Source organism: Artibeus jamaicensis, unplaced genomic scaffold (assembly GCF_021234435.1).
Source record: "Artibeus jamaicensis isolate MK-2021 breed Jamaican fruit bat unplaced genomic scaffold, CSHL_Jam_final contig_466, whole genome shotgun sequence".
Lineage (NCBI taxonomy): Eukaryota > Metazoa > Chordata > Mammalia > Chiroptera > Phyllostomidae > Artibeus > Artibeus jamaicensis.
Window position 1 is genome coordinate 19849026 of NW_026521844.1, and position 26080 is coordinate 19875105.

At 50.5% G+C, this 26080-nt stretch overlaps 1 protein-coding gene across 4 annotated transcripts in view; it reads left to right on the top strand.

The window, feature by feature from the left end:
- The window catches only part of TMEM44 (transmembrane protein 44), a 30040-nt gene extending 7150 nt beyond the window's left edge, over positions 1–22890 (top strand). For 2 of the 4 annotated variants that reach the window (XM_037153415.2, XM_053667253.1), the window contains 5 exons: positions 1146–1316; positions 2844–2984; positions 4072–4176; positions 9566–9724; positions 21793–22890. In XM_037153415.2, coding sequence (XP_037009310.2) covers positions 1146–1316; positions 2844–2984; positions 4072–4176; positions 9566–9724; positions 21793–22023 — 807 coding nt within the window. In that variant the 3' untranslated portion in view covers positions 22024–22890. Of the gene's footprint in view, positions 1–1145; positions 1317–2843; positions 2985–4071; positions 4177–9565; positions 9991–21792 lie in introns of those variants that run through there. The other 2 variants (XM_037153417.2, XM_037153416.2) reach the window with 2 other exon arrangements.
- The last annotated feature ends 3190 nt before the right edge of the window (positions 22891–26080 follow it).

Below are 26080 nucleotides of genomic sequence, written 5' to 3' on the forward strand. Positions count from 1 at the left end.
AGGACAGGTGTGCAGGGTGGCATGGGGGCTGGGCAACCGTGTCAGGTGAAGGTCCTAGAAGAAACTGCTGCGGTGCTCCCAACACCTGTCTTAATTACTAACGCCACCATGATGAAGCATCACAGATGCCGAACAGCAGAAGTGCACTGTCTCGAAGTCCTGGAGGTCCGAGGTCCGATATCAAGGTGTCAGCAGGGCCACACCGTCTCTGAAGGTGCCAGGGCAGGATCTGTTCCAGGCCTCTCTCCGAGCCTCTGGAAGTTCCTTGGCTGGCGTTGGCACGACTCCAGTGTCCACACGGCCTTCTCCCCTCTCGGGCATCTCACGTGGCCCTTCCCTCTGTACGTGTCTGTGTCCAGCTTTCCCGTTTTATGCGGACACGACCCAGTGAGATCCGGGCTCACCCCAGTGACCTCATCTCCACGTGATCATCGGCAAAGACCTTATCTCTAGGAAGGTCACACTCATAGGCTCTGGGGTTGGCACTTTCACATCTTTTGCGGGGACACAACTCCACCCAGACCACCACCCCACCTAAAGCAGCCCAGGCCAGCCCCACCACTGAGTCCCTCCACTCCGCTTCACTTTCTCCACAGCATTCGTCCGTCACACCCTGAAACTTGCTCCTTCAGTTCTTTACCGGGTCGTTAGCTTGGGAACGAGATAGGAGAACATCAGCCCCGTGAGAGCAGCGGGCTTGTCTGTTGTGTTCCCCGCTGCATTCCAGTGCGTGGGGCCCGCAGGCACCAGCAAACACTGCTCGCTGAGTGCATGGGTGTAGAAATCAGAAGGGCTGTCTTGGGGCAGGAAGAGCAGCCTTGTCCTCTCCAGTCTTGGAGAAAAGCACTGGGGAGAGGTTACGGGAAGGCCACTTCCCACTCAAGGGTTAGACACCTAGCACAGCGCCTGGCGTATTGAGAGCAACCAGTATATTGTCATTCCTACATTTGGAAGTAGTGGGCTTCCCATCACTAGAGGCATTCAAGCATAGTGGCCCCTTGGTTGCAAGATAAGTGCTCCCTGGGGGACTAGTCAGGGGCAGAGGGTTTGCCCTCCAATCTGCTGTGCCACCAGGGCCTGAGCCCTTAGCAGCTGGGGCCGCAGCAGTGGTCCTCCCTGCCCAGCTGTCTCCTCTCTGTGCCCAGTGCCAGGGTAAGACGTTTTCCTCCATCCACCTGTGGGCCCGGCTCCTGTCGGCCCTTGCTGGCCTCCTGTATGCTTCAGCCATTGTGGCCCACGACCGGAAGCCTGAGTACCTGCTGCGGGCCACACCCTGGTTCCTGACCTCCCTCGGCCGAGCTGCGCTGGACCTCGCCGTATCTGCCCAGGCCCAGAGGCGCTCGCCTGCCTGCCTCCTTCCTCCCGCCCCTGTCATGCCCTCCTTCCCCTTGCCAGAGGGAATTCTCTCCAGTGGCCAGGGAGGTGGTTTCAAGCCTAGCACAGGGAGACATAACTGCAATGTGCGATAATGCGTTTTGTTTTCTTTTTAAAGAAATAAGAATAATTCTCCCTAGCTGGAACTCAGTGAAACAGCAAAGGGGTCTGTACCCGTTTCTGGCCCCGGGGCCAGGAGAGCCGGGGTCCAGTCCCAGCTTTGCGCCCAACCTAGGTTGGTCCCTGCCCTCTGTGGGCCTGTCTGTCTTCCTCATCTGGGCCTTGCCTTCCCACCGGCTAGGGGCAGGCTTTGCAAGCTGACCTGCTGTGCAGGGTAATCGTTCCCTGGGTCCTCTGTGGTCCTGGAGCCTAGGCTGGCGCAGCCGAGGTGAGAGTGGACGAGGCCGCCCTTCGTCGGTGATAGTGAGCACCTTCTTGGCTCCCCTGGGGGTGCACAAAGCGCTGACACAGCAGTGACCTTGGCACAAGGACCTCGAAGGCAGCTGAGTGCAGACAGCGGTAGCTGGAGATGGGGGTGGGGGTGCGTGTGAAAAACTTGTGGATTTAGCATTAGTAGTTCAGAAACATATGTTCTCTTGCTAAGTGGGTGGGGGATGGGGTGGGGGAGGCAGGAGAGGGAATAGGGGCACAAATGGTGGTGGAAGGAGACCTGATGTCGTGGGGTGGTGAGCACACAACACAACGTGTGTTGCACCAATGACGTGTTCTAGACCACGTACTTTTGTACTTTTATTAACCAATGTCACCCCAATAAATTCAATTTAAAAAGTGTGTTAGGGCTGCCGTGACAAATTGCTACATACCTGACAACTTAACAGAAATTTATTCTCTCAGCTCGAGGCTAGAAGCCCCAACCCCGGGCAGGGCGCACTCTGTCCGTAGATTCTTGGGACACTCTCTCCTCTCCGGCTCCTGGGGTCCCTCGGCTCCTGGGGTCCCTCGGCTGGTGGCAGCATGGTCCCCCTCTGCCTTTGTCTCCACACAGCATTCTTCCTTCCGCATGCCTCTGTGTGTCCTGTCTTCCTGTCGGGGCTCCTGTCAGGGGATTGGGTCCACCCTAATCCATCCAGTATGACCCCATCTTAACTAATCACCTCAGCAAAGGCCCTATATCCAAATGAGGTCACGTTCTGGGGTTCCAGATGGACATGAACTCTGAGGGGACACTACTCAACCCACTACGGGTATGGTCCCTGCAAGCCAAGTTCTCCGAGGAAGGCGGTTTCACAATGCTTTTGTTTAACAAGATTTCCTGAGTGCTTGGGAGGGGCAGGGTCGCACCAGGCACCAGGCCCTTGAGGGGGAGAGTAGAGACACCTGGCCCTGTCCTCAGGTGAGCGCCCCGAGGCAGGGAGCGAGAGCTCAGGGTGGGGCCCTTGGCTGCAGAGGTGAAGGTGGCATCGGGTGGCTGGAACTCCGCGTCCTTGGACCTTAACTGCACGTCCCAGATCATTTTCCTGTCCTGGGTGATGAAAAGCAAGATGAGAAGGGCCTTGGGGTTTGCCTCTGAAGCCAGAGAGAGCCCGGACACCCAAGCCCTTCTGACCTGTGCGGAGAAAGAGGAAGACAACGAGGAGGCAAGAAACCAGGCAAGGTCTCCTGGGCTGGAAAAGCGCGGTCCCACCAGTGTTGGCGCATGGAGGGCGCGGAGGTGGGCCTGGGGTGCGGGGTCCCTCTGAGCCTGGCCCTTTGGTCCCTCTAAAAAACTACTCTTCGTGCCCAGCACCGAGGGGCCCTGAATAAATAGGCTCCTCCACTTCCCATTGACAACATCTTTTGAAGTTTTTTGAACGCTTAATAAACTTCAGTGGATTTTTAGCAACGTAGATGAAATAGTCAAATGTCCACTCATGCTATTCAGTGACCTACTTACTCATATGTACTTAAATGTATGTATCACCAAACTTAACATGTAATCCGACTGAGGTCAGGAACTAGAAGGGTGTGGCCAAAGCGAGGGGGCGGGCTACACAGGTGCTGGGAGGGGAGAGCCGAGTTCCGAGAAGCTCTCGCGGGAGGTGGTATTCATGCCGCTCTCGAGAACGAATGCTGAGACATTACATCCCAGAAGGGAGCTAGAATACGCAAAGAAAGCCGTGTGTCTGGTTGTTCTGTGGGGGGACGTGGGGCTTTGTGGTCCCTTCAGCAGCGGTGCTCAGAGTGGGGTCCTTGGGCTCCCATTGCTGGAAGTGGAGATTCTGGGGCCCCACCCGGCCCCCCAAATCCTAAACTCAGGGTGTTGTAGTAAATCGGCCCACTGGGTGCTTCTGACGCACACTGCGGTTTGGGAACCACCGCTTTACAAAGCCATTTACTGAGCAGCGACTGTGGTGGTCCCCGAACTTCAGCATCACCTGTGAGGCTTTTCAACTGTCCAGCCATGTCCATGCCCAGGGAACCAGAGAATCCGGGGGGACGGGGCTGAGAGGTGGACAGCAGTTGTTTGGCTTGTCAAGGGGATGCCCAGGTGATGCTACTGTATAAAGTTTGGGAACCACTGAGCTGGTGTGACAAAGAGATAAGGTACAGATTATAGGCAGCAGAAAGTGACATATGCCATAAAAGAAACAGAAACCACTTTAGGGATTTTGTTTGGAAGAAAATGGGACCTTGTTTTTAGAAAATGTCTCCTGACTTAAGAATCCCCCTGTCTGTCTCCCCAACTCTGCTGGAAAGAATTTGGATTGGGTGCCTCTCACAACACTACCGCACTGCAAGTCACTTGGGGCAACGGCAGCCATCAGTCGCTACATGGAGCTGACCATTGAGCGGGTGCAGCAGGTGAGTGGCTGTGGGCCACAGCCAGGTGCCCAGAGGGTGGGCAGTGGTCATGGAAGGCTTCCTGGAGGAGGTAACACTTAGCTACAGGATGGGCAGGATGAGGCAGGGATGCATGAAAAAGAGAAAGGGAAAAACAAGAGAAAGATTTTAAAAACTAATAAAAGCGGGGAAAAGAAAAAGGGAAGAGCTCTCTAAGATCTCAGTAGGGGACAAATGGGGGGACTTTGGGAGGGTGGAGAGGAGGCAAGGATGATTGATTCCAGCACACTCCAGAAGACATCGTCCTGAGGGGATGGGAGCCTCAGAGGCCTCAGGACTAGAGACTCAAGGTCAGGCGTGCATCGTAGAGCCATCCCGTGGGCAGTGCTGGAGGAGAGACCAGGGGAGAGGAGGCTGGAATCAGTGCGGGACAGTGGTGAGCCCAGGAGAGGTGCGGCGACGCCGGAACCAGGGCGGGAGCAGGGGGACAAACGGCGATGGGGTGGGGAGAGGCGGCAGGTGGAGCACTGCGGGGAGCGAGGATGGGGGGTGAGGGGGACGGAGGGCTCCCGGGTTCCGGCCTGCGCGCGGGGTCCTGGGGCGGGGAGAGAACAGAGGGAGGAGAGGAGAGGACAGGGCAGGTCCCACTACCCTACTAAGACTGTTCCTGTCGAGGTTACTGGTGACTCCCGAGTTGCTAAATCCGGGTCCTTGTGAGAGATTTAACTTACTTTGCCACTAGCTCCTTGTGATTTCTGGGGCCCTCACTCTTCCAGCCGACACCGTCACAGGTGTTCTCTCCCCGTCACTTCTGCCTCCTCCTGGTGAGCTGGCCTTGGAGGCTGCAGCTCCTTCTCCCCTTTTCACCCTCTGCCAGCCCCACGGCACCACGGCTCACACACCAGCCCTGGCCAGTCTCCCCGTGCACCTCTCCACGCTTTCCCTCTCCCTCCGTAACCAAAAGCTGGTCCAGCTGCCCGCCACTAGGAAAGCCAATACTTGAGAGGCAGGTGCTGATGTATAGGTTTGTTTTTAGGTGCTGGCCACCTGGAAGATGGGGACTCATGTCTCAAAGCCCACCTCCACCTCTCAGTGGAGGCAGAGGCTTTAATAAGGAGGGAGGGGAGAACAGAACAGAGAGACCAAGGGAGGGGGTTCCAAAGTTCTCCACATGCAGGTGAACACAGTCCATTCCGATAAGGCAAGTGACGGTCCGGGTGCAGCATCCTGGCTTAGTCATCCTGGCTTCACATCATCTCAGCCTCACGTCATCCTGGGTCCTTGGGTGAAGGTCAGCAAATCTCCCGGAGCTGGGATGACTAAAGGTTGGAGTCCCTATCTTTTGAAGTTAATTCCTAGGATTTTCATATAAGCATGCTGTTTATCTACAAGCTACATATTAGCCAGAGTCAGCACTTACAGAAACGATGTCAAAAGAATGGTTACGATTTCCCAGTGTTAACGATTTCCCACTGTTACACCCCCACTGCAGCTTTGGCTGCCGACTGCCTGTTCAGAGACACCACGTGGCGTCTCTCACTTACCACGGCCAATACAGAATTCTGGATTTCCATCCAGACCTCTCCCCCTGTTCCTGGTCTCAGTGAAGGACGCCACTGTCCGTGCAGGTGATCAAACCCCAAATTCCTCTCTTCACCTCACTACATGTCCACACCTGTCCAATCCATTCTCGAATCTATAAATAGGTGCCTTGCACCACTTTTTAAATAGATGGTTCACCCTCCACTGCTTTTTTTGTCCCATCCCCTCCATCTGCAAGGGTCTCTTACAAATGTAAATTACATCTTGTGACTCCTTCAATTAAAATGTCCTCTGGAGCCCTGACCCGTGCGGCTCAGTTGGCTGGTCATCCTCCCACAAAGTGAAAAGTCCCTGGTTCTATTGCCGGTTCTATCCCCAGTCAGGGCACATGCCTGTGTCATGGGCCAGGTCCTGTGTTTCTCTCCCCCTCTTCATCCTTCCCTACCCCTCTCTCTAAAACTAAATAAAATATGAAAAATAATAAATTGACTAATAATTGAAATTCCCCCGATTCCCACTGCATGAAGACTGAAACCTGCACCCGTCATGTGGACTTCCCGGTCCCCGCCGGCCCTGGCCCCTCCCTGGCTGCCTGCTGCTCTCGTCCCTCTTCAGTCTTCTCTTGACCACAGGATTTCTCTTCTTCCCTCTGCCTGGATGCGCTTCCTTCTCATTTTATTTTTCACGCAGCTGCCTTTTCTTGTCTTTCAGTCTTCAATCCAAATGTCGCTTTCTCCAAAGGCCTTCCCTGGCTACTCATTCGAAGGCAGTCTCCATGTCCGTCACCCTCCTGTATTTTAAATGCTCTGCAAAGCACACTTCCCGCAATCTTGGACTTTTGTTTGTTGTCCGTTCCCTGCTGGGCTATAAGCTTTGTCTCCTTCTGTGTTGTTTGCCTCGCCCCTGGTGTGTGCGCCACAGGGTCTCTGGAGAGGGGTGTGTGGGGCACGGAGTTCAGGGGTCGCTGGCCCCACCGTGCTGCCCACAGGCCATCCTGACAATCAGAGGATTTGGGCTAAGACAGAGTTTAACTCTGTTGTTCTTCCGTGGAAAGTGGGTGCGAATAACCCGTAGGCACTATAAGTGAGGTTAAGAGGCCACTTACTTGCTCAATTAAGAGGCCACTTCAGCTGTTAAATGCTTCCTCCCCTGGGAGGGTGGGAGGGTGGGTGACAGGGGGCCCTGGCAGCCTCTGGCCAAATCTTGGCACAAGACATTTTAACATTATGGAACTTCTGAAAAATACTAGTGCAAAAATGCATTTACTGTAACCCTTGCGGAACCTGAGTCTTGAGTAGATTCCTGCTGGGGAACAGGCTTCTTGAGAGGAGAATGTGTTCCTCCTGGGCTCTCTCCCACTGAGACCAGCTAGTGCAGGGGTGTCAAACTCATCTTCACCGGGGGCCACATCGGCCTCACAGTTGCCTTCGAAGGGCCGAATGTGATTTTAGGACTGTGTAAATGTAACTACTCCTTAACAGTGAAGCGAGGGCTCAGCACTGCTGCCCGGTGGAAACAAGGTGCCAGGCTGGATAAAACAAGGTGGAGGGCCGGGTTTGGCCCACAGGCCTTGTGTTTGCCCACTGCGACCTAGTACATTTTTGAGCAAATACTTGCACTCAGCCTCTTCTCTCTGTGTCCACCAGAGGGCGACAGGTGTCTGAGATAGCTCCCTGCAGGGACTCTGAGCCCAGCTGCTCTGGGCAGGAAGCCACTTCCCTGGGCTGTAGGGCTGAATTCTTGCCAGGCTCTGAGTGAACAGTAACAGCCAGTGGCTCCATGATTCTGACTGTATTGGTCATAGGGCTCAGAGCGCTGGTCCGAGTGCTTTGCATAGATTAACTCATTTAATCCTCCCAGCCAGCCCCTGAGGTATCGCCCTTGTTTTTACAGATGAGGAAAATAGGGCACAGAGAGGTTCAGCAACTTGCTCAAGGTCACACAGTTTGTCAGTGCCGGAACCAGGATTCAGATTTGTCTCTACCTGAGTCTGTGCCCTTGATGTAATGGCCGACACCAAGTAAGCACTTGAGAAATGATCAGTTTTTTAAATGACCATTAACACACATTTTCCTAATAACCTAGGAGATGGATACTATTATTTCTATTGTTATTATTTATTAGTAATAATTTTATTATTATTTTAAATTGAGACACAGAGAGGACTGAGTCACTTGCCCAAATCCTGTAGTTAGGAAATCACACATACAGGTTTTAAACTAAGCCTGTCTGTTCTAGGACCTGAGCTTTTACGGAGAGAACATACTCTCAGTGCCGTTAGCAATTTTAGGGGGGACTCTCCCGACGGGCAGGGTGGTGGTGAGGGGGTGCCCTGCTGCCACATGTGTTGATCCGTGTTCTGTTCGGACAGCCCTGGAAGTGGGCAGCCAGAGCACAGGCGGCTTCCCAGAGTCCCCTCCAGAACACTAGTCCTCAGGAGGGATTTTCCAAGAGACACAGCTGGGTTCAGGCTGAGCTGGGGGCCCAGGGCTGTGGGGCACTGGGAACAAAGGATTAGAGCGATTGAAAACTCCGGTTCCCTGTTGACTCAAGTGTGGTCAGGCCTGGAGGTTTCTATAGAATCCGTTGTTGCCTGGGAGGCTTTTGCTCCCCCCACTTTGCACACCCCGCCCAGGGGCCACCCGGAACACTGCCTCTGTCTCCTTTGGGGACTTTGTCTCTTGTCCAGGGGACTCTCACAAGGATCTGCAGTCACTCAGGAGTCGTCCGCCAGTCACCCTGCAGTCAGGCTCACGCCGGGGCCCAGTATGAGTGGGCATTCTTATGCATCCAGGATGTGTACGCCTGAGCCCTGTAACACTGCTTCAAAGGAGGCACCACAGGGATTACTAGCCCCTCTTGTAGATTAGGAACTGGTGACTTGAGGAGGATTAATTTCTTGCCAAGGTCACATGGTTAATTGGTCAAGGGCGTGGGTCCAGAAGGCAGTTTTTTTCCCCTGCACTGTATCAGTGGAATGACTGCCTGGCTCTGAAACCTTAGCCCTCACCGCTTCCAGTATGTTTGGGGAAACACTTCCCCAACTCTCGTGGGCCCTGTCTTCCAAAAGATAGATAGATAGACAGACAGATAGATAGATAGATAAATAGATAATGGGTATTAAGAGGCAGATGACAGATAGAATACAGATAAAAAAGATGATAGATACAAAGAAAATAAAGATAGCTGATAAGTGATAGAAAGATAGGTGGTAGATTAATAGACAGCTGACAGGTCATAGATAAAACATAGATGGATGATCGGTAGATAGAGGTAGAAGCTCCCTTAAACCTTGTCAGCTAACTTTCTGCTCCTGGTGGGTGTGAGTTGGTGAGGCCTCTCTGGAGCACATTGTCGGCGACAGCTGTCTGCATTACAGAGGCACATACCCTCTGAGCCAGCAGTTCTACTTCTAGGAATTCACCATTTATAAATACCCTGAAGTTTTGGGTGCACGATGTAATTTACTGCAGTCAGTGGTGATTGTAAAAGCAAGACTGGAAATACCTTCAAGTCCATCAGTAGGGGGCTAGGTAAGTAGATTGCGCACACCTATACAATGCTACCAAAAAAAAGTCTGGAAAAAAGTACTCTCTGAGACACACTAAGTGAGAAGAAAAGAGGAAGATGCATGAGTGTTGAGCACAGCACCATGTGTTAGAGAATGACATGTCTGCACTTGACTGCATGTGCAAGGCTGCCTGGCAGGAAGGGTGCACAGGAACCGAGGCCCCCCGGGATGGCTGGGGAGAGAGGCATTGCACTCCACACTCTTTTCTGCCTTTTGAATACTGGAGTACGTGAGGGCTTTGACGGATCAAAAATAAAGAAGTCCATTAATGTCCCCCCTTCCCACAATACCTTGCAGACAGGCTGCAGCGCCACCAGGCTGCCGGGGGATGGACAGATGTGCTTGGAAGCTGCGTCCCTGCAGGAACCCCCCTCGTACCCTCCCGTTCGAGTCATCCGGGCCCGCGTGTCCTCCAGCAGCTCCTCCGAGGTCCCTTCCATCAACTCCGACCTTGAGGTACACGCTGTTGCCTGCCCGCGGGGGCATGGGCGTCCTTCCTCACCCCTGCCAGTGCCTCCTGGGTGCGTGCGCTGCGGTGCAAATCCACCCACGCTCACCTCACACCTGCTAAATGCTGAGCAAGCCTCTGCTGACGCCCACCTGAGGAGTTTCCCGCGCTGCCAGTGCTGAGGAGGGCTTTCCTCGGTCAGATTAGTCAGGGGGACGCTGCGTGGCGCCACGCGACCTCGGGGGTCACTTGCACATTCGTTTACAGAAATAAATGCATGAATAATAAACTTTGAGAGGGACTCGGTGTTTCCCAAACGCACGTGGCCATGGAAGCGTTCCCCACCCCCAGGGACCCCCAGTAGCTCCAGCGGCACCCAATGGTACCATTAGGGTCACGCTTGGGGTCAGGCAAGCCGGTGCTTTCATAAACTTTACCTCGTTTTGGTTTTCGGATCTGTGAACAAATTGTGTCACATCTTGGGTACCACAAACTGGGGAAGCCTCAGGTCTGAGCTGTGCTGCCCCTCGGTCCCACAGCTGTAGCCTCCAGCCTTGTTTACCAGGAAGTGTCCCTGGGTCAGAAAATGGGGACCAGGGTGGCATGGGGCACAGGCGCTCTCGGCGGGAGGGTGTCAGCAGGAGGCTGTCCTTCTGTCTGGGTCTGGGTTCTACTTTTAGGTGTTAAAATGCCCTTTTATGAAGTGATAACAATATGTGGCAGTTGGTGCTTTCTGTTTTGGTTTTAATGGCCTTATTTGGCAAAATAATCCAGTACCCATCCTAAGTAGGTCCCCCAAATTTAGTGAACTCATAGTGGGCCCTGAAGTCGGAAAGACTCAGCATCATTGATCTGTGGATAAAGTCCAGATTCCTTAGTGAGAGGTTCCGGACCTTCCACACCTGCCCCAGCCTCGATGCCTGCCCGCCCTGACCCAGGTGTCCACCTTGGCTGTGGTCTGTACCCTGTGCCCAGCCTCTGGGCCTTTCTGCCTGGGGTTTTCTCTGGCCCGGTCTCCGTGTGTCAGAATCCCACGCAGATGCCACCTGCTGTGTGGAACTACCCCCCCCACACACACACACCAGAGATTACGGCTGCTTCCCTGGGGCGCCCGGAGTAGACTCCACTTTCACACCCAGTTTCCACTGTTTGCTCGTAGCCAGTGAGCTGGAGGGGCCGCCTCGCCACCGGGCTTGCACGAGCTTTGAGGTGCAGCACTTGGGCAGCCTTTGTTTTCCTTTATCCCTCGATCTGGGAACACAGCTGGTCATCGTGAGCCCGGTTTTGAGTGAGGAGCTCCACACCAGACTAAGGGCCATGGGGGCCCGCGTATCCCCCTGTTGCTCAGTGTTGTTTGTCTCGTGGGTGCATCTGCCCAAGGCACATGGCTGGGCAGCCGGGAGCCAGCCGTTCAGGCAGTGACCTGAGACCGCATGGCAAACAACCGGCCGGATGGGGAGGCTCCGGGATGAGAGGGGATGGTTAGTCCAGTGAGCCCGTCCGGGCGGGCCTCGGGAGATCACAGGTGGGGGCGACGTTAGCTCGTTGGAAACAAGGGCGATTTTTGTCGTCCACCCTCCATTAAGGTAGAGATCGGACAGTGACCTTGAACCATTCGGACATTTGTCTTTGTGGCTGGTCTGGGCCATTTCTCTGTTTTGCATTCCTCATTCTTCCTCTACTCTAGTTGCTCTCTCTTTCAGACAATTTCTCTAACTATGTAAATCCCCAGGGGACAAGGTCTCGCTCTTAAATTAGGCAAGTGGGAATGAGTGCTTCTGCCCACGCTAAAAGGGCTACGTTTTACAAGCACAGCCGCCACAGCCCAGCCCGCCCCAGCCCTCGGCACGGCCCGCCTCATGGCCCACGGCACACACACACTGAAGGGCACAGCCTGGGGCCCTGCCCCGCAGCCCCTGGGAGCTCCCTGAGCACGGACGCTAGCGGGGCCAGGCTCCCAAAGCTCCCGATACAAATAGTTGAGTGTGCGAGCAGCACCCGCAAAGCCTTTGTCAAGCGCGTGATCTCCTGGGCCTCTGGTAATCTGTATTTTCTGTTCTTAAAAGCAGTACATACTTACTGTGGAAAGTTTGGAAAATGTAAAGAAAATTCAAATAAATTCATGTGCCCGCCCACCAGTGACTGTCAGCCAGTGGAGGGACTGTGCAAGCTTGACAGCCTTTCCTGTTTGGGGACAGTATTCCTTAAAGATCCTGGCTTCTTTGCAGCTGAACGTGAGTACGCAGAGGAGTACTCACTGTTAGCAGAGGAGTGCAACGTGGCACCTGACCTGTCTGTCTAGACACGCATTCAGACGTTTTCTGAGTGGGGGGGCGTTGAAAGAAAAATGCCCAAGGACTAAAGGGCGGGCCCAATACCCCCCCCCCAGGGCGGGAGGTGCTTGGCCAGGCGGTCACAGCCGGGAGTCCGATCCTCGCCTGGCTCATCCAGGCCACATTCCAAAGGGACTGGGTCCCGTGGATCAGTCAGGGTCCTTACCCGCCTGGCTTGTGATGTCTCTCTCCCAGGATTTCACAGTTTAAACATTTTTGGCATCGGGCTGAGACACCTCGGGCTCTTTCCGAGTCTCTTGGGATGCCCCCACCCACGCTGTCTCCCCTGGAGCTACTGGGGTGGGCTTCCGTGCCCTCCACCACCTGAGTGTCCGCTTCTGCTTTTCTGTGGTTCGTTATGATCTTGTGACTTAGCTGTCAGGTGGTTTCGTGTCCATGTGCTCAGGACACACATCGCCTGTTTTGCATCCCTCCTTCCTGCCGTGTCGGGGGAGGTGGAGAACAGCGCTGCCTCGGCAACACACCACACCCACTGCACACGAGCTCACGAAGTGTTTCAAAATCCACGAATAACGGGACTCGGTGTGTGTCTAACCGTGAGTGTGTGCGCCAGGAGCCGGGTACTGCACGTTCCCTACTTTACAGGCACTGTGTGGTGTAAGCCTCTTAACCCCAAGGCAAGTACCTTTGTGATCCTTGTTTTCCAGAAGAGAGGACTGGGCACTGAGTTTAAGTAACTTACCCTGCCCCCCCACCCACGATGATGATGATGATGATGATGATTTGATTGGCAGACCTGGGATTTGAGCCCAGCTCTGCCTGGCTCTGGCGCCCCTGTTGTAACCACTGGGATCCCCTGCCTCAGCAGGAACTCGGCCCCAGGTGGTATGCAGGACCAGGTTTAGTACCATCAGTCCCTTCTCACAGGCGAGAAAGCCGACTCTCCCCAGGGCTCTTGCCACTCACCTGTGCTTTGCCTGGGTTCCCCAGGGTCACTGTATCTAATAAACAGAATAAAACACTGGGAATCACAAGTAATTCCAGTGATGGCAGAACGGGAGATCAGGCCGTGGAGGCTCATGTGGAGGGAGACCTTGAGTATTTTCACCTTTCCACCAGTGTCCAGCTGCTGGGCTGGTCAGGGCACCCACCGGATGAATGCGTTGGAGCCTCCGGCCATCCGCTCGGGCTGTGCGAGTTTCCAGGCATCTCCACAAGGGGGCGGCACACTCCGCAGAGCCCGTCAGTGCACTCGTGCCTGTGTTCGCTCACTCGCCCCTTCTGCACACGGTGGCCCCGCCCCTGGCACAGCCATCCGGAGAGCACAGTGGGTAGATGTTGAGTGCAGGTGACGCATCTGTCCATGGTCTGCAGGTGGGGCCGAGGCCCAGAGGAAGCAGGGCTATGGGGAGTGGCCATGTCACTTCCTGGGGCTGCAGCACCTGCTTTGTGAGTGCAGGGTTCACTTTCCCCCAGCACTGATACTGTTCCGTTGCCTTTGAAAGCTTTTGTTTTATTTTATTTTTTAGTCTCTGGGATGCAAGAAGAGGTTAAGTGGAACTTTGCAACAAAATCGGACATAGTTATTCTTCCCTCTGTGCTTCCTAGCAATGCCGTAGAGCTGGCATAGGAAGCTTCGTAGGAATTCTGCAAGGAGGCTCTTTCTGTCATTGGAACAGAGTTGGCATGGTGGAGAATGGCTGTGACTGGAGCTGGTGCCGTTGTGTGTGGGGGGTGGGAGTGCCCTGTCCGCAAGAAGGTCAAGTCCTGGATCCATGTGTCCTGCTGACTCTGTGCCCCTGTGCCCAAGGCTCTTGACAACTGGGACTGCTTGTTCCCTCTCCAAACCCTGCTTCCAGCAGACCAAGACGGTTTCCTTTGGACATTTGCCACTTTTAAAGCCATATCATTCTTTTAAGGAATAAGCAAATATACACACGTGCACATGCACAGACTATGAAAGTGCTCGTGTCACAGCCCCAGGGCTGCCTGGCCAGGTGGCTCGGTCGCAGCATCATCCCTTGCACCAAAAGGTTGCAGGTTTGGTCCCCATACTTAGGTTGCGGGTTTGATCCCTGGTCAGGGTGCTCATGAGGCAACCAGTCAGTGTTTCTCTCTCTCTCTCTCTCTCTCCCTTCCTCTTATTCTAAAATCAATAAACATATCCTTGGGTGAAGATTTTTTTAAAGTGCTCATGTTAGAAGAAAATACACATAAGTAAGCAGAAAGAGGCCAGAACATTAAATAGGTACCAAAGGCTAGAAACGAGGTTGAGGATGTGGCTTCTCTGCTGATGAGTTTCCTCCCAGGGAGGGTGGCACCACCTGCCACGAGAGAGGAAGACGCACACCCTGAAAGGGTGGGGCAGCCAGCGGGCTCCCCTGGGGGCGAAGAACGTGGATGCGGGGGATTGTCTCTTGACTCTGCTTCTCCCTCGGTAAATGGGAATCACGAGACCTTCTCTGCCTATATTACAGAGTGACTACGAGGGTCAAATGGGGGTGCTGGTGGGGCTTTGCAAGACTCCCAAAGGCGATACCTGTCGTGCATTGGAAACCGGGCTGGAAGTGGGCTTCGCTACTCACTCGGCTCTTTTAGCTGTAGAACTGGGCACCACCTGCTCACTTTGCTGGACCTGTTCTGCAAGTGCAGACAGAGAGTTCAGGGAGGTTGGTGAGACCCCTCCAAGGCCAGGATGTGAATGAAGGAGCTTGAATGCAGTAGAGCACTGGTCCCATAAATGTTCATTGTGAAACGCCAACTTTGGACTGGACGATCTTTAAGGTCCCACTTAGTAACGTGACCCTAAGTGTCAAAGGGCATTGTTGAAAGAAGTAGGATGAAATTAATTGCACTAGTTGATTCTTAACAGTAGAAAGGCTTCCAGCAAGAAAACAGAAGGGCCCTGATGGGTGTGGCTCAGTTGGTTGGGCATCGTCCCACAAAGCAAAAGGTCACTGGTTTGCTCCCTGGTTGGGGCACAGAGGGGAGGCAGTGATCGATGTTTCTCTCTCACATCAAGGGTGCTAATCCCCTCTTCCTCCCTTCCCCTCTCTCTAAAAATAGTCTTTTTTTTTTTTTTTTTTTTTTTTTCAGAAAAAAGACAGAAGGGTCAGCCTCCTGCCAAACTTGTTTACCTTTTAAAGATTTGATTTGTTTATTTTTAGAGAGAGGGGAAGGGAAGGAAAAGAACACCACTCCATTGTCCCTCGCACACCCCTAACTGGGGACCTGGTCCACAACCCAGGAATGTGCCTGACCAGGAATCAAACCAGTGACCTTTTGGTTCACAGGCGGGTGCTTGATCCACTGAGCCACACCAACCAGGGCCCAGACTTACAGTAAAGGAGCTCAAGCCGCTGGGTCTGGCCAGATGCCACTCTGGGACCTCTGGCCTCCTCGGTCTCTAGAAGAATGTCCAGGCCCACTTCCCCGAACCAGGGAAGAGCCTTACTATTCCCACTTGAACCAGTGCAGGTTCTCCTGACTGAGGTCCCGCCTCCGTTTCTCCTTTATTGGTGTCCACCCAGGAGCTTCCCAGCACTTGACCCCGTGGCCTCCCTGCTGTAAGACCTTCTGTGGCTCCTTCCTGCTTCCAGTTGAAGTCTGGACCCTTTGTCCTGACCCCCAGGACATTTAGTCATCTGGCACTGGGCCAGTTCCCCAGGTTTTCCTTGCACATCTGGCCAGCTTTCTCTTCTCTGGGTTGCTTATTTCCGTCTTCTCTTCCCGCCCTTCAAAGCACTAGCTAAATCCTGCTTCCTCCAGGAAGACTTCCCTGCATTCCAGAGTACAGGTGCTACATTTAACAGGCAAAAATAGAGGACATCCAGTGAACTTTGAAAACATTATTTGTGATCTGAAGTTCAGATTTCACTGGGCACCCTGTGTTTTGTCTGGCAGCCCTGCTCCTGAATCAAACTGGATTATTCGCACTTCTGGCCCTGCCCTAGACTTCCTGTTTAGCTTTTCTGAGCAGCATTTCAGCGGCAAAATTTCTTCCAGAAATTTAGGAACCCACAATGTGATGCACCAACTATATCTTAAAAACTAGGGAAAATTCGTTTCAAAAAGTGAGGAAAAAAACAAAAAAGAAAATGAGGGACAGGAGCCCAGGTTGCCAACCCTTCCCTCTGGTGGTGCTGGGATTTATCAGCCTAAAATGGCCTTTGTATCTCCTTGGGACTGGAGCTGGAGGCGCTGCTTCTCACGCTGCTGCCCACCTTTCGAATGCACAGGGCTCCTCCGTCTTGGCACTTTCACCGCAGCCTTCAGATGGGCGCGAAGTGAAACTGCGTGTCATCTTCATAAAGGAAACCAGCCCCCGTGGGTCAGAACTTCCCTCTTGCTGATCAAGTTCTCACTGGGCCTTCCACACGGCCCTTCACACTCTGTGACGCGTGTTCTCGTCTCACATCCCATTTTCCCCGCAGCGGCCTGGGAAGAAAGCAGCGTGGGAAGTTTGGGTGGTTAGAGAGGGGGAAAGAGAGAGTGAGAGTTGGAACATGGTGCTTGATACAAAGTAAGTGTCAAAGAACTCCTTAACTCACTGACTAAAATATTGTGCCAGTTGGAGAAAAATGAAAAGGATGAAACTGTGAAGCATACTGGTGGAACGTTTTTAAAATTTTATTTATTGATTTTAGAGAAAGAGAGACAGGAAAGGAGGGAGAAAGAGAAACATCAATTTGTAGTTCCACTTACTTGTGCATTCCTTGGTTGATTGTTGTATGTGGCCTGACTGGGAATCGAACCTGAAACCTTGGCATATCAGGATGATGTTCTAACCAACTGAGTTACCCAGCCAGGACTGTGATCACATGTTTAAAGGCCTGTAAGGTACCAGGTTAAAAGGAAATCTGCTGAGTAAAATTAAGAGAGAGCTATGGCTGGTGTGTCTCTGACCAGTCTTAAAACTTTGTAATCAGAAGAAACAAAAAATCCTTTGTAATTGGTGCTGCGTGCAGCAACATCGCACCTCTCCAGTGTCGGGGAAGTGGCTTCTCCCCAAGGGTAAGAGGCGGAAGCTGGACAAATGATCCGTGAGGCACATCCAGCTCCCGTGGTCTGAAGTGGAAGCCTGGAAAGGAACTGTTCTTTCAGTGGGTAAGACACACCTCAAAGTCTTCAGGAACAAAGGAGAAGGTCCAAGGGCTGAGGACAGGGCTACAGGATACCTCCTGGTTTCTGAAGCACGAGGAAGTGTGCTTACAGAAAGGAGGTGAATGGAGGTCAAGTACTCTGCTGTGGTTCACCAACGTGATGGAATTTTGGTCCTCTTTAAGGATATGTGGAAATACTCATTACATGTTAAGGAGGGACAGCCTTTTGCACGGTTTGGTGTGTGTGTGTGTTTTTGAAGGCTATTGAATAACTTCATAGAGGCTCTTTTGGACATAAAATTATGGGCAATCTTTAGTTCTTTTGAAAAAAAACTTCTTTACAAAACTAAGCACATTTTGCTGTTGAAATGAAGAAAAGATTATACAATTTTATTTATTTTTACTTTAGAGGAGTGGGGAGAGACCTCAGTTACAAAGATTAGGGTTAATTACGCTCAGGCACACTATCAGTGGTTTAAAAATGTAAAAAAGAAGCTGTGACTAATATCTCCACTAGAGGGCACTCTTGTTAAATTTTAGATTGCTTGTGATGCTACAGATTTGGAAAGAAGTTTTGAGGTTTTGTTTCAACCCAGCTGGGGAGAATTTCAAGATTCTTTATTTGTTTGTTTGCTCAGCTTTAAATAAACTTTTTCATTTTGAAATAATTTTAGATTTACAGAAAAGTTGCAAAGGTAGTACAGAGAGTTCCTGTGTACTTTTACCATTTTCCCTAATGTTAACACCTTACAAAACCATGTTACATTGGTCAAAACTAAGAAATTAATGTTAGTACATTACTACTAACTAAACTACAAATTTTATTTAAATTTTGCCAGTTTTCCATTAATATTCTTATTCTGTTTCAGGTCACATTCCAGTATACACATAGCATTTAGTAATTTTGTTAATGAACAAAACACCCACCCACTGCAGCGACCGCAGGAAACCATTTCAGTTTTGCCTGAATGCCCGTATTTATCTGTGGGAGTTACTTAAGTTCTTGAACCCCTGTGTTGTCATTGGCATGTCTGTCTTGTGCAATGTGTATGGAACCATCATTTTTAGTCATTTCATGTCTTCTCCAATTAATCTTCTCTTTTTCAGCTTATACCCCTCCAATCAGGATGTCCTTAAAATACAAATGCTATGAATTATTACTGATTTTGTTAGGTATAAAAATGGCATTGTGCTTACAATTTTTAAAATGTCCTTATCAGTAAGATACATACTGAAGTATTTACAGAGGAATTTAAAGTAGTTCAGGCAATTAAAAAATCAAGGAGCCAGAGCAAATAAAACAGGGTGTGTCCAGGGTGTTCATGAGGTTATTCTTTTGTTTACAGTAGAAACTCTTATCATTCAAAAGTTGTCTTAAATGGAAATATAAAATAATTGAACAGGCGAGGCTTGGTTTTAATGTGACAGTAATGCCGAATCCTGCGGACCTTCCAGACTGGCAGCTGCTCAACCTAATAGACCTTCACAGGGCAATAAAACTGACACTTGCAGATGCAGAGCCCTGTCGGAACACGTCTCCCAGGCACTGCATGCGGTGCCGGAGGACGAGAGCCAACTGCAGAGCCGCCCTTCAAGAACTGACTCAGGCATATTTGAGGCTTGGAGTGGAACCAACCGTGCAGTAAAGGTTGAGTAAAAATGAATCTTGGCTGTAGCAAATACCCTATACTTTGAAGGTGGAGATTTTATTTGCATCTCTCTGTCTTAGTTTTGTGGTTTTGAGTTGACTCACCTCTGCCATGTGGTTAATAAATGGAAGATTTATTATTATTATTACACCTGGTGATAGTAATTTCTAATAATGGTAATTTTAAAATCTGTATGGGTCATAATTTTTCCAAGAACCTGCAGCCTTCGTAATGATTGCAGTTATCCTATTGATCACTGAACTCGACAGTCGCTGCGAGTAGCGGCTACTGTTCTGCCTGCTTTATCTCTGCTCTCAGACCATCAGAGGGTCCACCTCCTGGCCCACTGAGCAGCCAGGGCCAGGGGCTCAGTTCTGCTCTGCTCTGTAATGGTGGCAAAACCTAGCATACACTCTTCTGCCTTTTTATTCTACAGCACTAGTATTGGGAAACCCTAAACTCGGAGCAGGTATGGACAGTTGAGCTCTCTATTCCAGGAGGGACTTCCTGTGGCTTAATTTTAGTTCCTGTTTTTGCTAGCCACCCCCCTTGGATAGCTGGGAACCACGCCAGATTCCTTTAGGGGCAAAAAAGTGTGAAAATGAGAGGCAAGTCTTGCACAAGGGCTTTTCCTGGTTCTCTCCGTTCGGAGTCCTTCCTGCTCTGTCCAGACCATCTAGTGGGGACCCAGAAAAGATGTGTAACTCAAGGAAGAAACGTGGTTTAGAAAATAGGTCTATCAAAAAAAAAAAGAAAAGAAAAGAAAATAGGTCTATCGGCAAGAAGAATGACCGAAGGTTGCTAATGACGGTGGTGCCGGGAGCGGTGGCAGTGTTGAGGCACTCACTCCAAGGCCTGGGGCAGCTGCTGCTGTCTCCCGGCCACCCTGGCCCCCGAGTGGTGCATGAGCAATCGGCTTCTAATAACCACCTGTGTCTGCCGTCTCGCAGGACTGTTTCTGAGAAGACAGTGGACCATCTTCTGCTCAAATTCTCTTTACGCCTGGATGACAGCCATGTTCTTATTACTTAAAATGAAGTTTTAAAACGTATTATTCTGGAGAATCAGAAGAAAGAGATTTAAAATGCTTTTGAAGGCGTAGCCCACTTCAGAGAGTTCACTTGATCCAAGCGGTGGGCCGTTTCTGTTTGCCGGAAGCTGAGTCATCAGGTAGAGCAAGAATTGGAGCCGTGGTTCTGAAGCATCAGAGCCAAACTGTAGGTCTCAGCCCACAGATAAAGTCTAGGGTGGGTCACCCACATCAGCCCTTTGAAGGAGCACCCTGGGCCCTTCTGGTGGAGGTTGGTCCAGAACACACTCAGAAATCGGATCTGGAGTGCGGGCCTCGCCTGAATAACAGCATTCGTCAGAAAGCACACTGTTCATCCTCAGAAAACAGGCTCCGACTTCAACAACAGGGCGACTGGGCCACAGAGGCTGGGGCTGGGAAGCTCTTGTATGTGGATCTCTGATAAGGTCAGAAAGGAATGTGTATAGAGATGTGTCCCCAAATCTGCTGCCACAAGTAAATGAGAAGTGAGCACTGGCAGTGGCTGGTGCAGCCCCAGACAGGTGCTGGGGGCTGAGCTGCACCAAACAAATCAGCTTAGTCCCTGACCCACAGCGTTAGTAGGGATGAGGTGGTCTTTCTAACATGATGCTGTTTTCAGTCACCGAGTAGTAGAACTTGGTTCAGTTATTACCAGTAACTCTCATTGAGTTGGGCTGTTTCCTTCTATCCAAAACAAAGCCATAATTTGTGTTTTACAGCTGGCACAATATAGGCTCTGCCTGGCTCAGGGAGCCTTGAAGACCTTGTCCTGAACCTCCAAGGACTGGAAGAATCGATTCAGATCAAATTTGAGTATCTGGTGGAGCATTTTTCTTGGTGCACGTGTCCACACCTGATTCTATTTTCTTGCCCAGATAGGTCATCTGGCCTGTGGCTGATGGAGTCTGTGTGGCCTTTGCCTGTTGTTTTCTGGGTCTTTTGATGCTGTCAAACATGACCTATGACTCAGAATCATCAGTCATAGAAACTCAGAAAGAAAAGAGATCATGTTACCTAGTTACCCATCCAACATCCCCACTCACACACGGAGAAACCAAGGCCCAGAGAAGAGAGGACAGGTTAGTGGCAGAAAGAAGACTTGAGCCCAACCCCCCTTCGCCTCTATGGCTAGAATCACAGTGGGGACTCCCTTCTCTTTGGTCGTGTATGAGCTTCTCTCTCTTGTCCATCACACTAGAGCAATAGGAGGGCTTTGCAAAGAGCTGCACCAGTGTGCGTGCTAACCTCTCTTTTTAACCTTTAACCTATTCCCACAAATTTCAATTTCTCCTGTTTGTCTGAGAGCAATGATGTATTCACTAGCAGTAACCACTCTGCTTTAGGTTTTAAATGCTTGTTTTTGGCAAGTCTGCTGACCTCAAGTTTAGAGGAACTGCCATGGGGGTGGGGGCATGGGCAAGGACAGACGACAGACAAGTGCCCTGTTCTTAAGGAGCTCATCATCTGCCTGAGAGGGCAAGAGAGAAGCCGGGCAACAGGGCGGGACTGTCCATGCTCAGCTACAAATGAGCGGTACAGGCAGTACAAATAGAAGGGGGTGAGAGCTCAATGTACGTAAGCAGTCAGGGTAGGCTTCCTGGAAAAGTACTCACCTGAACCATAAAGAATGGGTTGTGTTTGCCTGGTCTGTTCTAGGAATGAGTTAGGCATGGAAGTGGGAATTCTTAGAATAAAGAAAATATGACTCAGTCTCACTAGAGAAGGCCTTGGTGACAAGGAAAAGAGGGTGATGAGTGGGTGGGGCTGGTCTGTTCAGGGTGGTTGTCCATTAATTCCTTTATTTAAAGCTATGCTTGCCCTGACGGGTCCTAGGATCACAGGCCTGCTTACCCCGCCCTTACCCGTGTGTCCTTGTGTGTGCCTGGACCATGAGAACTGGGATGGGAGCTGCTGTTGGGGGATTGGAAGGGATAAGAAGGGTCTGTTCCACCAGGTACCTTTTCTGTCTTTTCTCCACAGTGGGCCCCTGAAGATACAAGCCTGGAAGGGAACAAAGACAATGTGGAGATGCTTAGACCCCAGATGCATGGGCGCTCTAGGAGGCCATTTGACTTGACCTCTGACGAGGGACACTTCTTGGAGCCACCTCAACAGCTCAGAGCCCAAAGCCAAGTGTCAGGAACTGAGCAGGCCTCAACTGGCAGCGGCACCCATGGCAGGCATTTAAGCTTCGCTGAGGCTGCCCGATGAAGTGAAGAACCAGGAGCTGTCACTGACCTTGGCTTGTCTGCGCCGTGCTCATAATGGAGTGAAGACTTTGGGCCCTGTGGACAGACCCGACATGCCCAGAGTTCTGAGAATTTGAAGTTCACACAGCACTCCTGTGAAACATAAACCGTCTCAAGTTACTCTTTTCCCTTTCCCTTTTGATTCAACCGTGCTCTGAACATCTGCTATGTGCCAGGGATGAGTTCATTTAACAAACAGCTAATGCCTTTGAATCTCAGTAGAGCCCCACTCTGCAAGACCTGACCAAGCCTAGACGAAAGGGGTGCACCCACATGCTGGGGGCCCGGGACACAACCACGGGTACTGATGGGAACTGGCTCCTGCCTTCCGTTCACCCACGTGAGTTTTCTGCTGGAGGTTAGAGATAGATCTTCAAAAACACCACGTGTCCACGGTAGGCAGCCAACTGACTTGCCTCAGGCAGGCCACAGCTGATGGGTGAGCTTTTCATCCCCAGGGCCACAACTTTTCAGGATGCAAAAATGTACAGTCATGGGTGCAGTGTGAACATGGGGAACATGCTTAGTGCGAGTGGTAACAGCAGGACAGGAGGAGCGTTCCTCTTTTAAAAGGCAGGGACATGGGGATAGGATGACATCCCTGAAGTCTGCCTTTAGCACATACCCCCTTCCTCAAGGGGATGCTGGCTTATGCTCCAAGGCACCAAAAATTGGCTGGACCCTGACGGAAATGGCCATTCACCCAAGAACATCAAATGATCTTGCTATCTGTGGAACATCTCACTATACCTTCCTTTCAACTGTGCTGTAAATTAGAAACTGCTTTTAAAAAATAAAGTATTTAGTAAAATGGTCTTGCTGACTTTCAGCACCGCAAACTACTTGAGTTTAGATGCTGTCTGCCTCCCTAAGATCCTGTCATTCTAGCCTCTTTCTTCCCAAACCAGCTCCTATCATCAGTTTCCAAGCTTGTTTCAAAGCTGAATCCCGTGTCTCTTCTTCCAGGGTCAGCTATGAAACTGGGAATTTCAGAAGCAGATTGCCCTCATCATTCAATGAGAATCTGCCTGTTCTGCAAAGCGCGTTAACTGGAGCCTTTGTGAAAAGGTGCTAACCTAAATGCCTTTCTCCTAGTAGGGGGGTCCCCGCCTGCACCGCAGCTTCATCCCTAGCTGTTAGGCCAGGGGGAATAATGGGAGTTACCTGCTCTGAACACTCACTGCATAGTGCAGGGGGTTACCTACCCTGGGAGAGCTCGGAGAACAAATGTGTGATCCTCATCTGCCCACTCATCTGGAGATGAGAGATGGTGTCACACAGTGTTAGTTGTGCCACCTATTTTCTGCATGGCTAGGAGCATGTTACCTAACTCGTACGAGCTCCTGAGGTAGACTGAGTATAACACCTACCAAGAAAGCTTGTAGTGAAGATTAAGTGAATTAACATCTGTGAAATGCATAACACCGTACATGACTCAAAGCAGACACCGAAACAGAATGTTTCCTTCCTCCCTATGCTTTCTGGCCACATAGGCCCTGAAAGGCAGTTAGTAACCGAAGAATCAGGTTGGAAAAGACTTCAGTGATTCGAATCCCCATGACAATAACCTTAATAAGTGATTTCCTACACCCTGTTTAAACTCCAAAAAAAAGGATTTCACCCAATTTGTCTCTCAAGGAAACTTGTATCTAAGGGAGAGCTCAGATCACTAAGATGTCCTTAAAATCCTGTCTAGATCCCAAAGACCCAATCCTCTTATCCCCGGCCAGTACTTCAGTATGATGAATAGATTTGTGAACATCATCTGATGCCACGCTTACATCATGCCTGTTGCAGTAGGGTATGAGCTCCCGGAGTAAGGAGAGGCACTGTGCCAAGGAGCATGGCCGGGGTCCAGCTCCCAGGTCTGACTCAGTGTGATCCTTGAGAAGCCACTTCTCTTTCTGAGCCACAGTCTCCTCATCTGTAAAATAAAAATTAGGCCATATTTTTCCCTTTTCTCCCATTAATGAATATGCCAAAGAATATTTGTTTTCCTCAAAAGACTGACATCTTTATAAACTCTCAAGAACCCCATCCTTGCTTTAACATAGGGAAACCACAGCATTTCACATTTACAGATTTCGCAGATTCCTTCCAGTACTGAAGACTAAAAACACTAACACCTTGTTTCTAAACTTGGGGATTCTGGCCACTGCATTTACTTTCTTAATATTCAAAGGCTCTGTTATTCAGAGGGAGTTTATTTTGGTCAAACTTCATTCTTGCTAAACCATCTCTTATATTGAAGAACATAAGAAAAATATTTTCCACAGTGTGAGACAAAGAATCTAGAAGTCATTAAGGAAAAAACAGAAATGTTTTAGCAGTGTCTCCAGACTAATTCCACAACACCTTTGAGATTCTCTGCACTTCGTTTTCTAGAGCAGGTCCCTTCCAGATCATTTCCTCCCACATTTTCCTACTATGCAGTCATTGATCTACTCTCTTCAACTTTAAATCATCCCCCACCCCCCGCCCAAGGTTTAGGTCTATGCTTCAGCAGAGGAGGCTCTGCCTTGAAGGAACACAAGATCTTGTGTAATGTTGAAGATGTCTTGGGGTTTACACATCTATCCTGTATTATTCGAAGGATCATCATTAGACAAGAAAGACATTCATAGAGAAGTTCAAAATGTGCTAAATTAAGTGATTTAGGGAACATCTGGTTTGCTTTTACTTTACTTCTTTGGCTTTGAAAGCCGAACAAGCCACCAGGCGCCCAGGATGGCGTCTTCTGGGCCCAGGCACTTCATTCAACAGCGCATTAACTTGAAATACCTTCAGATCAACTTAGTCTGACGCTTGAGAACTCAACGTACCCTCTCGTTTCTGTTGGAAATTTTCCACCAGTCGTCATTGGCCGAAGACAGCCCAGCTCTTCTCTTCCAGGTCCTCAGGGTCTGCAGCTGTGGTTGCAGGGGGCACGCTTGCCCACCTCTTCAGCCTTCACTGTGCTCGTCCATGACTGCAAGGCGGGGCAGTAAGTGGTCTCCTCCAGCTGCGAGGGGCATGGCCCCCACTGTTGGCATCTTCAGAGCTGTATCCGGGCTCCTGCTGCCTACCTCTCGCTCGGACAAGTTGTCAAACCTCTGGATTGCACGGTCCATTCAGTACACCCCTGGGACTTCCAGAAAGGGAGGACCTACTGAGCTCCGCACCTGCACACTTTGCCACCGCCGCACTTGAGTCCCGCCAGGCCACACTGCACCCACCTACCCCTGCCCTGGGTGCTGCGGCGCTGCGGGCTGCGGGACCTCGGGAGGACTGCCCAGAAGGGTTTCTAGTGTGCGTTTCACACCCCCCATTTTTAGAGGGGATAACGCCAAGGTCATCTTACCGTTCTTAACGTGTATGAGACAGCTAAACATCCTTTAAATCATTTTCTTTGTTTTTAACTATATTACACATGCTTTTTAAAATATAGTGTAGGTACATTTCTGTTTTAAGAGAATCAGATTGTAGCAAAATGCTTATGAAGAAAAACAACAGTGCCTTTCTCCTCCCTTTAGCCCCCAACAGTCCTACTTCTCTGACAACCATTTTTTGTTTTTCCAGGTGACCAGTTTTAATATTTTTGTTTGTTCTAGTATTTTTCTCTTTCCCCTCCTTTTTTAAAATTGAATTTATTGGGGTGACACTGGTTAATAAAATTGTATAGGTTTCAGGTGAACAATTCTAGAACACATCATCTATATTATTGTATTGTGTGTTCACCACCCCAAGTCAAGCCTCCTTCCATCACTGTTTGTTCCTCCTTTACCCTCTTCTACCACCCCCACCCTCTTTTCCTCACCATAATCACCATATTATTGTCTGTGTTTACAAATTTGTTTTTCCTTAATTCTTTCACCTTCTCCACCCAGCCCCCATTTAGTTTTGGGTTCAAATATGCTTTCTAGCTATAAGGTTCTAAGATTATCCTATTCAAAAAAAAATTTTTTTAGCCCTGGCTGGCATGGATCAGGGGATTGAGTGTCCGCCCGCAAACCAAAAAAAAAATTTTAGTTGGATTTTCT